Below are 14,995 nucleotides of genomic sequence, written 5' to 3'. Positions count from 1 at the left end.
GATAATCGCATCTTATTGTGTAGTATGATATGAGATAAAGGTAGAGTGAACACGCGCCGTTTCCGACGTCCTGTGCAGTTCGTATTTTACACAGAAAGTGGTCTGCCGAATTTGGGTGCATTGCATTGTAATGTATCTCTTACTACATTCGCATGTCCACCTCTCGACAATTGAAATAGGAGATAAGGTTGATTAGAGATAATTTGAGATGAGTAAGTGCCAGTTCGCGCGCACTGTTCCGAAGTTTATTAAGCAGAATCGTTCTTCCCAAAGTGCCATGCTTATGTTAACTGTGATGTGTCCGATGCACCATTTAGGTTCGGTTTGATTTATGGAGTTTAACGTCCCAAAGCTGAACAGGCTATGAGAGACGCCATATAGTGAAGGGGTCCGAAAATTGCTATCATCTGGGGTTCTTTAACGCGCACTGGAATCGCAAAGCACACGGGTGCCTTGCCTTTTGTTTCCATCGAAAAGAGGCCTCTGCGGCCGGGATTCGATCCCGGGTTCTGGGAATCAGCACTAGAGCGTCCTAACCACTGCACCACCGCAGCGGAGTCGTTAGTCAGTCCTGATGTCTCAGAAAAATTGTAATGAGTAGTTGAATGGGAACCATATTTACCTTCAGTTACCTGTGACAGTCATTTGATCAGACACAAGAGAAATAACGGGTGTCCACCACAAAACTTCGCAAAGCGCATGTACAAACGTGGCTGGAATGGAATTGGCGAAGAAAAAGAACACCCAGTTTGAGAAACATTAGTCAAAATAATCTTTCACCAACGCGTTAGAATCGGTGGTTTTCACCAACACAGATTTGTTGGCCAAAATACGCTAGAGCTGTGCAGCTTTGCACTGTTAATAATGAATGCCGATGGTAATTTTAATCGCAAAGGGAGAACCAAACAGGATTTGAAAATCGCGGTATAACGTTTCAATTTGAACATATGTCGTTATCATTTTTTTAAAGAAGGAAAGCAACAGCCTTCATTCCACTGCCTTAGTCGCTTTCGGCTTATGTGGTTCACTTCTGAAGGTCTGGAAAGCGTCCTTGTTTTGTTCTGCAGAAGAACGGCAAATCAACTTGCCCAATTATGCATTTATGAAAATTAAGAGCAGAATTGTGTGGACAAGAAACGAGCATCAACATTTCGTGAACCTTTTCATAATTTTACGCAAAACACGGCTTACTGCTTTAACTGCCGCCATGAGAAAAAAATGACAAATATTTAAATCATCAATTTATTTAAGCTCTTGAGGAACTTCCGAGGACGCCTCATTTCAGTAACCAAATGAAGGATCATGCACGACGTATCGGCTACGCATTGCGTTTAAACGTTCAGCAGTGTAGGAACAGTGAGCATATGTGTTTTTTTTTTTTTTTTTGCATGTTTGAACTTTCGGGCATATGCAGCATACCCAAACTAGGGCCGTACTTGAGTCGAATAGAGGACAGAATTGAAATAAGTGTTCACTGGTTTTCCACGTGTATGCTTTGCTTCACCTGTGAGCAGTATGTGAACGACACTGTGTATATACTTGCGGCACAGTTGCATAAGTTACAGCTTACGTTATGTTTGCATAGACCCGTAGATGAGGAAAATGGATTGTAATTTTTGATAATGGGTCACTGGTATACAGTGCCAGCACCACTTCACCCTGCTTTTATCCATTAAAGAATTCCTATAATTCCGGCTGCACTATGCTGATCAGGTTACACATTGAAACTGGTACCATATCTGCGACTTGTTGGAAGGAACTCTGGACACCACGATGATGGTGTCCAGAGGTTCCTCCCTGACGTCGTTCAATGTGGCAGTAAAGTGACCATGCGCAAAAACGTTCCAACGCATATCACATATATGCGGCCAAACTGCGCTAAAAATAATGGCAGCTACGTCATCATAACTAACCAGAGCGGCAAGCTCCACATACCGAAATTAACGAGTATAAGCCACCGCAGGAACCGTACCAGACGCGTATATAGATCACGTAAGTAGGGGTAGGAAGCGGCGTTGGCAAAAATAATACGGATTCGCACCGGATAGTGTAGAGAACCGACTCCTACGAAACCTACCAGACGCGAAGCTGCAGTCTTCACGTGACACGTGAATACGGCGTGGACAAGAACATGCTGCCATTAGCCCGGAAACACTCAACTGTTGCGCTTATTCCAAATCCAGGTAAGCCACTACCTCTTTACAGGCTGCGACCAATCTTGTTTACGTCGTGCGTCGGTATAAACTCATGGAGTTCGCGCATAATCGCACTCGAGGTCGACGTCCTACAACACATGCAGTATTGGTTCCTGGAAAACTCTGTACCTACAGAGTTCTCCTAAATCGGAAACACGGAGTTGTCGATAATCCTGGCCGAGCGGAGGCAGGCGCCATCCTGCAGCTTTAGCTCTAAAGGCATCTTTGACAACGTTACACACGACGTGATTCTTTACGGCCTCGTGGCCGCAAACTGTGGACAGCCAGTCTACAATTACTTCCGTTCTTTTCTGTGCGGCTGCCTTGTAGCGATTTAGTTCCGGGACACGTGCTCGAATGTCATTCAGCTCTATGGGCTCCGTGCTGTCGCCTCTGCTCTTCAACCTAACTATGCCGGTCATCTCTGCCAGTCTGGATACTATCTGCAGCGTAAGACACATCCATCGTGTACGCTCACAACGTTGTAATACAGAGCACGAAACGGCTCACATAGGGAAGTAGAGATTATGCTTCACGAGGTGACGGACGCCATCGTATGCTACGCGCAGCGTGATGGATTTACATACCCTGGCTAGAAGTTGGAGCGGCTTGCACGCTCACGCCAGTGCAACTCATTGCGTCTCACTGTACGCCTCAACTGATGAGCTATCCTCTAAAAGGACAGCATCCATGTCCCCAGATTCCCTAGTCAATACAGCGGCAAAAGGAGACGTCACACTATACAGTTGACACAGAACCAAGTCTGCATGTCCCACACACAGGCTCGAGTAGGAACAAACCGACATACATACAGATGAACAAGACACAAGGCGTGTCTAGAACAAGACGAGAACAGGGAAAGACCGACATCTCTAAACTGATAAAAGCCTTAGATAAGCGCGTAACTTACCACAACAGCATATGATAACGCCTTCTGTATGCTCTTCAGTCGACATAGACAATAGAGTTCCGTTAAAATGCGCTTGTAATCCCGATTACTTGAATAACAAGGAAAGTTTCTACATGTCATCTTCGGTCTAGAGCGAAGGAATTTGCCAGCAATTTCATGCTTCTGCAATTCTTCGCTCAAAGTCTCTTCTTACTTTTAGACAGCCAGCCCACTTTACGTGGCCAGTAATAAACTAGCTCTATTTTAATGTTCCACAGTGTGACAACTAAATTTGTCGGCAGATATGGATCGGTAGAACCAACATAAGGAGCAATACGTCGTGAGCCTGAAGTTGACGAAAGCTCATTAAAACACTTTTACAAGCGGTAGCAGTCTTTCCTTGAGTAGTAGCGCATGAATATTTAGGGCGTACTTTTCTTGAACATTAATCTTGAAAACCTGCCTGGACCGCGACTTCATTGAACGGCCTAAGTTTCTGCGTTCTCATAATGTACAATAAACTGTTTTCATCTCTAGCTTGACCTGAAATACAAATGCAAAAAAAAAGTCACACTCTGATCTAAGTTCTTTATTTCTTTTGTTCACTCTTCTGTACAGTGACCGCTAGAGCAACGCACTTCTTTAAGGAGTCATTATTAATGCGAAAGCCTTTTTGGGCTCATGGAACGAAATCCCTTGCGCGAGAGTCGTGAGCAAGAGATGTGCGCGAGGTTTGTGCGCGAGGTTCGTGCGCGAGGTCTGTGCGCGAGATCTGTCATATTCCGCGAGATTCCGCGAGATGTGTTCTTGTCCAGCGTTTCTGCCATCTGCAATCCCACACCTGAATGCACGCCAAGGAATGCTACGCGACAGGAACGATGATTTACCGTCCTAACTTACACTTGTCGGAGAAAGTGTGACAGATGCTGCGCCTTTCGTTTGCTGTATTATTATATGCAGCAGTTTAACGAACGCCGATAAGAGGCAAATGATAGGAGAAGAACGGTAGGCTGTCGCCATTCTCTTGCTAAGAGACACTGTAATTTTTTATTTCACTGTTAATTACGTGATGCGCCATGCCGATTGGAGCTAGTGCGCCACCATGAATAATACCCTGTTATTTGCCGAAACACTCAATACAAACTAACTCCAGAATTTCTAGAAGATTATCCATTTAACTAGCCTGGTCAAGGTTAAATTCCTAGGTGTTGTCATTGTTGTTTATTTGCATTAATACAAATATATTGCGCAATAGGGAATGGTGTACTGGCGTGTAAATATCAATATTGACTAAAAACACTACGGTCCGTAGAAATTCTCACATGACCGTGAGACTATGGAACAACAAACGTACAGTGCCAAACATTTAGAGTCCGATCGGCATGCTCCTAAGTCGTGTAGTAGCGCTTCTATATCAATCGTGGAAGCTTTACACAACATTGGAGACGGTAGCCCAAGATATCTTCTTACCTTCAGGATCTTTGTGGCACTGGATATGCGTTACGAACCACACATATGGCTCAGAAGCAATTGCCTTGGTTATAATCTTTTGACATACGTATGCCACTTTTGACTCATGCAGTGCAAAAAATCTGCTGTCGCTACGCATCTAAAGAAGAGAGAAATATTTTATCTGTTTATAAGAAATAGAAATATAATATATTATAAGAAATAAATCCTAGAAAAGAACGCCCAACCGATCGCTCCGAATGTCGAACTCTGAGAGAAGCTAGTTTAAACGTCAGTTTAGAGGGCAAAACGTCTGGTAACGGGGAAAGGAAGCATTTACCACAGAAGATGGCGTCAAAGTCAGTGACTCAGCAAATCCCACTGCCACTTAAATGGTTAACTTCACACTACTGCTGCGGTAAGAAAATTGTGTTTTGGCACAATGTGTGTCGCTAAGACGCGATCATGAGCTTTGGGTAACCTGCCCAGGTTCGCCGATTTCTCGTCGCATCTAAAGCATAAACTCTTTTGAAGCGGCCGGAGGAACATTTTGCAAATCACACATGCCTTAGAAGATGGCTAAGGTTTAAACGCCCCTTTCTATTAGAATCTGCGTGAGGAAGTTTGCAAAGGAAAATCAATGCGCATTTTGGTAATTGCCAAACAAGCAGCACGAATGACGCCGACAAAAGAACCGCTGAAGAAAAAATGCAAAATACGGTTCCGAGGAGTTCTACATTGATTACGATAGAGTCACAGATTATGTAACCACGACGAGTTTTAAGAACATGTTCTCGGGGACCAAGGCTAAAACAAAGGCTGTGACTGCCTTCACTGCAGAGGCACTCACTGTTCTTTTGGTCGTATAAACGATCATACAAAACGGAATGACAAAACCTCACTTAGGGTAGTCTCAGGCCTTGCGAGTGTATGGAGAAAAAAGAATGTCACGTCAACGCACAGCTGCAGTATGTCATAATGGGCCATAAATGGAGATCACTGAATAACATTCTGTTGAATCCATAGACGATCTGGAATATGTGGAAACGAAAAAGCTGAAGAGGCTGCAGCCTGCGCGTAAGATATTGGGGCTTATACATGTTAGCCACATCCCGCAATAGAGCTATAGAACAACATAAATCATCCACCCTGGAGCTGCATGCTCTGCCAAAGCAGTTCATTGCGAAGATAGACCGCTATGATAGCACAAGAGGAAGTGGGCTGCTGGCAGACGCACGCTGTGGCGCTTTACGGTCGAGAACGTGGCGAGCACGCTTTACGGAGGACACACCGACGGATTGTCCCCTGTGCGCTGCAGAGTAAGAAAAACTGGAGCACATATAGCAATAAGCTGTAGTACAATTCAACCTCGGACCAACGCGGATTCATTTTCGGTTGAACTTGGCATTCTTCAAGAGGTGAAGCGCCATCTTGAACATTGGTGGCGTAAGACTTTGTTGGGAACATTTCTTCCCGTAGGACTTCAAGTAATTCTATGAGTATCTGAAACTTTGCAGACAAAACTTTGTGATTGTTCTTTTTTTCTTTAGCTCGAACATGTGGTTGACGTTATGGTCTTCCCGTTAAATTGGAAGGAGCCCTTTCGTGACCCAGATCTGCTGTTACTACCTGTTCTAAGCAGGCAAATTCGCCTACGTTGCTTATCGTAAACTGGTGTTCCTTTCCGCGGCTGTTGAACATTATCTTAGTCTTCTGTATCTCTATATTAATTTTTTAGGCCTACATTTATGCTTTTCCTGACTAGTTCATGAAACACACTTTGCAGTTCTTCCTCTGTGTTACTTAGCAAGATAATACCTTCAGTGAATCGCAGATTACTGAGATAATCTCCATCTACCCTGATCCCTAATTGTTCCCATTCCATGTCTTTGAATACTTCCTCAAAGCAAGCGCTGAATGGAACTGGGGAGATCGTGCCTCCTTGCCCAACACCTTTTTTTAGTAGAATTTTATTGCTTTGTTTATGCAGAATTATGATTGCTCTGCAGCGACTATAGGCTTCTTCCAGTACTTTCACATGTGGCTCATCTACACCCTGATTTAGGGAAGCATGACTGCAGAGGTTTCGACTGTGTCAAATGCTTTCTTGTATTCAGTGAATGGTTTATATGGGGGCTGGGTATATTTCAAGCATTTTTCTGTCACCAAGTGGATAGTACGGATATGATAAATGGTAGAGTGCATTTTCGAAAATCCTTGATGTCCAGAAGTGTGCTGCCCTGACCCTATTAGCTAGTACTTCAGTTAGTAGCTTGCGCGTAACGACTATTAAATTGAACTTTGCAATTTTTCAACTTCTTGGCATCCCTTTTCGTACTGATTAAAATAATTAGCATTCTTTCATGATTCCGGTACTCTCGCGGTCATGATATGTTGCGTATACAGGGTGGCCAGTTTTTCTAGCACAATTTCTCCATCGGCTTTCAGCAAATCTGCAGTTCTTTATCCTCCCCAATTACTTTCGTCCTTTTCATTGCTTCTACGGCTTTCTTTACTCCGTACTTCGTTACGAGCAGAGCATTTACCCTTTTAGTGACGCTCGGAAATAACAGCGCTTCTTACCAATTCTCTCCATGACCTGCCCTCTTGCAGCCGTGTGCACGGCTTCGAGAAACGAGGCGACTATCTATATTTACACCGGAATAATATAAAATTGGCAGTGGAAGGAAATATGTAAAATCCTTTTATAGTAATAGCTTTAAAAAACTTCAGCGTAAATCACGGAAACGATACTCGAAAGCGTATTGTTCTGAAATGTAAAAACTGCGAACATTCTGCATCTTTAACTCTTCCTTGCGCCCATTTCGCTGTATGCACTAACGGAAACTGTCAACGTTTTAAAGAAACCTGATCCCTTACGTTCTCTCTCATTAAAATGAACTCGAGTTCGCAATGTTACACTGTCTTCAAAACCCAGAATTTTTGTGTAACCAGTGTTGAAAATGCTTTACTTCTGCTTTTCTTATCATGTGAATATCGCTGACGCTCAGTAATACCCATTACTTAGCATAGAATTTCTACATATTTTCGATCCCATCTCATGCCAGATTCTAGCGTTCTTTTCTCCCGCTAGCCTCGCGTCAGTAAATACAATCAGTCCTCATCGAATTCTGAATACTTCGTATTTGTGCACATGAATATCTGTTCGGTATTCATGCCTGTCCATGTCAAAACCTTTTAATGACGCTGGGATTAACAGTGTTTGTCATTAATAGCATTGAAGTGCCCTGTGCACGCACCCTCTCCCGCCGTGCCCGCTTGCAGCGCTGCGCATGATTCGAAGAAACGAGGCGGCCCCCTGTCTTTAGACCGCAGCAATCGGTGTGAGCTCCTCCCAAGTTACTGGCGTAATTGGCAATCGGTCAGTGTTTCTCTGCTGGCAACAACTCACTTTGGCAGGAACGGCTGCCGGCGCACTGCGAGCAGCGCCTGCTCGCTGGAACGAAGCTCGCTGCGGCTGGGTAATCAATACAGCTGTTTCGTTCTGAGTCATAGTACATTCCTCTCATAGGTCACTCTTACGATGTTCACCTGATAGAAGTTGCGAGTCCAAAGCACTCAATTCGTTGTACAGAAAAAACTCCTCCAAAGCATCTACAAACAGTGTAATGGGAACATATCCGATTTATTCTCTAATTTGTACACCCACTTGGTGAAGATAAGATATAAAATGTGAACTAACCCCTTGGAAGAGAACGCGCAGGTATTTTGTCGGTTACTGCAGTGCCCACATACGAGTACAAAAAAAAAAAAAATGTTTTGTAGAAAGTGAGCATGAAACCATATTTACCACTGCTTCAACAAGCAACATTTAGTTGTAACTACGGGAGAAGAATGCACAGCTTCTATTTTTAGGCCTTTACGAATGATAACCGAACCTCAGTTAAGAGCAACTGTGGGTTATTGTTTGTTTATGCTAGCCGAGCAACGAACGAGCGTCATTGGAATATAAACTCATATCGTCCATTTTGTTGTTTTAGTTGAATGAATACATGGAACCACATGTAGGTAGTTCATTTATGTTACAGTACTTCCAACTGCGTTGCTTTCAAACCTGTCAAAAAATAAAAATAAAAATGACGTCTCGCAGTCCACAAAAGACAGAAAAAAAAAAAAAAAAGGACCGGTGCTACCCAAAGAATCCGCACTGCGAACGCAAGCGCCGAAAGTTAAGAAGTGGCGAGAACGCTAATGCAGGAAAGTTTATGCACTTTATTCTACACCTAAAACAGAAGCAAATCGGTCTCGTTTCATAATTAATTTGATTTCCGCTGTCTGGTGACGGGCGCTTCCGTCTTCGTATGCCGACGCGGGACTAGTTACTTAATACTGCATCCTGTTATGAATGATTTATTCACACCATCGTCGAGGCGTGAAAAGCTCGACGCTGGTTGAGTGAGCCGGAACGTGTGTCGCCTCGTTGCGATGCATGCAAATGAATTCACGGGGAGGGATAAACAGGCGTTATTTACGCACGGCTACTTAGGCACGCTTATTCATTTTTGTTTGTGGCTCTTCCTTTTATTTTTCGCTTCGTCGTCGAAATTAGGTTTGCAAAGGTGAAGCAGCTTCTCTGATAGCAACAAGCGTAGTTGTTGCACACCGCGACGAGTAATGTAGCAATTTGACTGATTGTGTAGAGGTCTGTTTACCGGTATCGTTGCGTGTCTCATTTTAGGTCGCATAAGGCTTCGATGTTTCATGGGATCGTTGTATGCGAAAACTAGAAGATATGTGAGAGGAAAAAAGATTATTATATGCCCGCACTCGAAGCTCCATCCATACATACAGCCGAAGCTCTCATGGTCGCAGTCTGCACAGCGAATTTTGAAGCCGAGTAAGGTATTTGCTTGTTTGTATTGTTCACAAGGTGGCTGAGTTTTAGCCTATGTATCAATGGTTAAACTAATGTTTATAATACTGTGGCACACATTTCATTATTCAGAAAATGTCCAAGCAGAATTTTGAAGAGTCGGAAGAGCTTGATCCTACCACACGGAATGTTTAAAATCCATGTCATTATCTCTTTTGGTGGGGCTAATATAGTGCCACAATATCCCATTGCTGTCTAGTCAAATTATTAGGAATTTGGCATAGTATCAAACAATTATTACAGCTTCAGCACCTTATGCGGGAATAGGTAAATTTTTAACACCAATTCATCTTGGCCGGTGGTACAGAAGTCGGTAGCAATAATCACTCTTATCAGTGCCTCATTGATGAAACGGTTTAAAGATCTACAATAACGCAATCTAGGAGCTTGAAGTAATCGCCTGTTTTACTTTTTTTACCTCTGCTAAGGTAGAATGTTACTGAACTAAAAGACGAGCAACGAAAACATGTTTGACAGAGTAGCAAACAATTGTTTTTCTTCTGTGCGAACGTCTAGATTTACAAGTTTGCTGACTTCATTCCTTTTTATTGCATCCTTATCTATCCATTTTCGTTCCATGTTTCCAAAGGCATCAACATGGCCAATTAGATTAACATGCCCCATCGCATTTTCAACATCCGGTCTAACATTGCTTCCTGTAAGGTAGGCTTCGTCGCGCTATGAAGGCATGTGCGGCTAAACAAGCTTTACAGGCTGCTGAGAACGCTGTTTCGAAGTGCGTGTGTTCATACGCGAATGAGTGAGCGGACTGGAAATAAGGAAACGATCACAGCGTAAGACAGAAGCAGCTGGTAGCAGAAAAAAACAACAACAAAAAAACGTAGATACACTTCAGTTCCGCCTTTAAGGGTATAGCGCAACAACGCTAATGTGTCTCGTCTGGGTCTCCCTTTATGGGATCTCATTCGCGTACACTCACCTCGTTGTTCGCTTAATCACTAATATCTAATTTGTACCTCTATTCCTAATGCCTGCAAGTATACAGTCGTAAGCTGCTACATTATTTGAAAGAGTACTTGTCTTTGATAAGAATCCCTACCATTAACCAAGCAGTGCGAACGTGTCTGCGTGGCCTATAGGTATAGTGTTTCACTATGGAGCCGTCTTGCAGTGCTGGATTCCCATTTCCCACTCCCATTTCAAAAGAGCTGTCGAGTCGGAAGTTGTGACGTCTCATGGCGTCACACAGCCCGGCCATGTTACCTGCCAACTACTACCAGCCAAAGCCACAATCGGTATATTCCTCTCACAACACCGACAACGTCGGATTTTCTGAAGAATGGGAAGTTTAACGTTAAAGCATGCCTAAATAAACAATCTGCGGGCTATAGCTCTCCACAAACTATTAAAAAAGGATACGAATGAAGTGACTAGGGGAGGACGGCGGTAAATTGTCGCTAATGTTTCCTCTTTCTTTGAATAGTCGACATACTTAGAACGCGCACGACCGGAAAATGAATGATGGTTTGGTTCGGTTTGTGGAGTTTAGCGTCCCAAAGCAACTCAGGCTATGAGAGACGCCGTATTGGAGGACTCCGAAAATTTTGACCACCTGGGGTCCTTTAACGTGCACTGACATTGCACAGGCGTGCTTATCGCCTTCATCAAAAAGCGGCCGCCGAGGCCGGGATTCGATGCCGCATCCTTGGGAAAAGTAGTCGAGCGTCGTAACCACTGCGCCACCCCGGCATGGTCGGAAAATGTATGAGGTTAAACGCATGCTTAACCTGTTTCTAATAAGTAAAGTAAGTAAGAACATAATTACCGTTTTATTTTTTACTTGTTCCCTATATCGGCGCTGGACCCTGTACTGCACGAATGGTTGCGATCGACACTACGAGTATTAGTGCATATATGAACACGGCTTTTGAAGTCTAAACTTCGTCACCACGAAAGGCTAGCTACAGTGTTGCAATATTTCGCTTATTCACATTGATGTAAGGCACTTAAGACACGCAAACAGCAAACCATTTAGGAATATTATATTTGCTACATGTAGTGATTGAGCTGTTACCAGAGCCAAAATAATTGAAAGCCTCGCGCTTCAATGAAAGTTTTCACGTTCTCAGGGAGGTATTTTTGTTGTGGCCATATTGAATATTTTTACTCTGAGGACCACATGTATGGTCCTCAGTTGAACGGCGTTGAAACTGCAGTCCGTTTGTTTTCAAAGCCTAATACAAGAGGAAACGAACGTTCAGCAAAATATGTTCAGTGCTATGTCGTGCGTGCTGTAGTAAGGCATTAAAACGATTCATTGTTTTTTATTGGCACCAGCTTTGACTATAAATTTTGAATATTCAACCTGTCAGCGCGAAAGTGGTTGTTGTTACTAACCGTGTCACTGTGTTTATTCAGGATACCGTAGAAAAGTTTGAACGCTAGGGAAGGACGGTGAGTCTTCTTTTTCGGGAGTACCCTTCAATACTGAATACATCAGACCCGTCTAAATAGAGCTTTATCCACTATACCCCAATACGATTAGGCTGTCACAAGCAGGTGCCCTTTGGCTTATGAAAGCAGGCGAAATTTCTCAATTTCTATCTAACATGTTTCACACGTTGCGCGTGAGAAAAAATGCTCAGCAGCAGAGAAAGGACTCTGTTTCGGACAAAAAAATGTAGAGATGCTAGCCTTGCTTGAAATCATATCTGGTGTCTTGACTCGCATGAAAGGAAAGTGTCGCCTATCAGAGGGAGAGAAATCGATTCCTGTAACGGCGAAGGAAGAAGTCTAGCTACTTATAAATTTTTTCGCATTGACTCAACAGCCAAAGCTTATTATCTAAACAGCCGTAAGTATTGCTATGTAACGCAAACAATGAATATTTTTTGGTAATGAAAAAACTGCTGAAAGGTAAAATAGCTCGTAAAAGGTGCATGTCTTGGCATGAAAAAGACACGAAAATGGAAACAACTCCGGTGAACTCCAACTTTCTGATTGCGATCACCCATCCGCACGCAAGGGAAAGTGAACTGCCGCTGAATTATTACACAAGGTCGCAGTCCTTTCTGAGGCGCACGTGCATGACTTAATATTTTATCAGCCTGCAAGCTCCATGTGCACTGCCTATCGCTTCATTCAGCTCTCGTGCAGCTTCCTCTTACGATCAGGAATAGATGTACGTTAGGAGAAAGAAACATTCGTCTATAAAAAGCCATCCTAATGCCACATCGCTCAAATCTTGACTTGCTATAAGCCGGGGAGTTTCATCACCATGAACTACCTAGGCAAGGTGAGCACAGGTACGAGAAGAGCAAAGAAACAATAAAAAGCAATAAAGCTGAAATTGCGCGTTTTAGTGCATGGTGCTGCCCTAATTCTGTCGTTGTACTTGATTGCGAACAGCAGCGAGTGAACCACTGCGTTCGAGGGTAATTGCTAAAATTACCTTCAGTCTGATACATCAACAAAGTGCACGTGATTCTGCGTCACTCATTATACCTTCGAATCGAAAATTCCGGTAGAATTGCTGCACATGAAATATTTTGAGCCATCGCAGTTAGTAGCCTACAGAGTACCTGAAGGAGTAGCCGTGTAGGCTTCGCGTCTGAAATTCTCTACGCCGTCACGCCGACCACTGCGGTCAACTGAAAGAGTGAACACCGGTCGGCAAAAGCGTGCAAACAGTCGCGCGCCCGGGGCGCGGCACATGTACTCACTGGAGCAGCGGCGTTGGCGGCCATGGCGCAGTGCCTAGCGCGCATGGGGTCCGGGGGCGCGGCCCGGTACGTGGGCGAATATCGTCCCGAGAAGCAGGAGCCGGCCGCGGCCGAGCCCAGGTGCGGCGGCAGCGGCATCGAGGCCGGCTGCTTGCCGCCGTTCATTATGGCTGCCATGCAGTCCCAGTTAAGCGACGAACCGCCCTCGTGCTTCGTCGTGGCGGCCGTGCTTGACACCACGCACCGTGAAAACTCGCCGCTGCCGCCGACGCCGCGTCGATCACCACTTCAGTGGCCCGCCGAGCACCTCCTCATAACTCGCGACGCTTTCGCGGCATCGCTCCCGCTGCCACAATCCCCGGCGAGTCGAACGCAGCTCGGTGGAGCCGGTACTCCCAGGTTGAGCTTCGGGCCTGCCGTTCCCGGACGAGATGCGAACGACGAGTCGTGACCGCTGGGAGCGAAGCACTCGCACTGGTGGCCTAGCGCTTGTCACACCTATGGTTTTATAAACTGTCTCCTGCAGGAACTGGCGCGAACTTTCCTCGTAGAGTCGAAGGTTCCAGTGTTGATGCGCGAGTTCTGTCTTATATCGCCACACTTTCTTTGCGTCCCGTTCCGAATAAGGTTTGCTTCGTTAGGAGCACTTTCAACCTCGAGGAGGGGGCTCGCAGTCCCCCTCACGGGTCCTTCGTCGAAGTGTCTCGCTGTGCTCGGGCAACAACGGCACGCATGTCGAACCCTCGCGCAGAGGACGGCTAGAGTAATGCACGGCCACGCGAGCACCCTATTCACACAGTGTGGCGCTACGAATGTGCCCGAAGGATGGCGAGGAAGGAGGGAAGAGCTCCATGCGCTGCGACGAGAAGAGCTCGAACGACAGCAGCCGGCGACGCGGCTCCCCGGGTTCTTGTGGAGTTGGCAACTCGGAGGCACCGCCTTTTTTCGCGGACGGCGGCACGGGACGTCTCCAGCCTTTCTCCTCCACGCGGCCCGCTTGCCCGCGCCGGCGTGTCTTTTTTCTTCTTCCCGAAAGTAGCGGTGAGAAGGAGAGATCATGCTTTCGCCGCAGCAGCTGTCGGACCCTCCTCCACTCCGGCACCGAACACCCAGCTTCCCTTCTTCCCGTTGCCTCCTTTTTTTTTAAGGGACCTCGAGGAAGGAGAGAGAGTAGCAGTCTTCTGCCACTTGTCTCTCCCGTATGAGAGTGGGAGCACTGGCACGTCGCGCCGCTTGGCGGCGCTGCCAGAGAAGGAGCGAGCGGGGTGGGCGTGCGCGCTTAACCTCCTCTCCTATTCAGCGCATGCGCAGATCACCGGCACGTGACGTCAAGTTCCTGTCGATGCGGAGGGAGGGAAGAGTGGGAAGGAATCCATGTGGTACGCGTGCGCGCCAAGCAGTCATCGCGCAGCTCTGGGCCTGAGCACTGCGGGTGGTGATGACCAGCGGGATTCTCGTGGCGGATGGCGCAGTTGTAAGAACAGCTGCGGATGCGGGAACGGGAAGCTTAATTAACCTTTCGAGATAAGCTTTCCAACTCGAAGGTAGCCAATGCATTTGGTTTGAGTGGGAGGGGGGTTGAATTGAGGAACGTATATTAATATCTAATTAGGTGATGATAATACCCGTCTATGAAAGTAATTAAAGTAGTTACGATAGTTTACGCTGCCTGACATGACACGTTGCTTTAGAACTCTTATTGGAAAAGTTCATTTTACAGGGTAACGAAAATGGCCTTTAAAGCTTCCTGAAGATACAAATTGAGTGTAGAATGATGCCAGTACGAAAATTAGGCTGAAGACCACGCCTTTTAGAAAAGGGGTCCCCGAGCCTTGTTCGCACTTGTCGAATGACACTGGCACAGTTCATTGAAAAAAAACAAAAA

General features: G+C 45.4%; 1 protein-coding gene across 1 annotated transcript in view; it reads right to left on the bottom strand.

Annotated features, from left to right (window-relative positions):
* acj6 (abnormal chemosensory protein 6) overlaps nt 1-13,287 on the bottom strand; it is a 76,235-nt gene extending 62,948 nt beyond the window's left edge. Inside the window, exon 1 of the mRNA XM_084599878.1 lies at nt 13,111-13,287. Within this exon, the coding sequence (XP_084456004.1) occupies nt 13,111-13,287 (177 nt within the window). The remainder of the gene's footprint in view (nt 1-13,110) is intronic.
* Between the last annotated feature and the right edge of the window lie 1,708 nt (nt 13,288-14,995).

This window comes from Amblyomma maculatum, chromosome 4 (assembly GCF_055883805.1).
Source record: "Amblyomma maculatum isolate TAMU_Amacu chromosome 4, ASM5588380v1, whole genome shotgun sequence".
Classification (NCBI taxonomy): Eukaryota; Metazoa; Arthropoda; class Arachnida; order Ixodida; family Ixodidae; genus Amblyomma; species Amblyomma maculatum.
The sequence above is the reverse complement of the archived record's forward strand: the minus strand, read 5'-3'. Positions and strand labels throughout refer to the sequence as shown.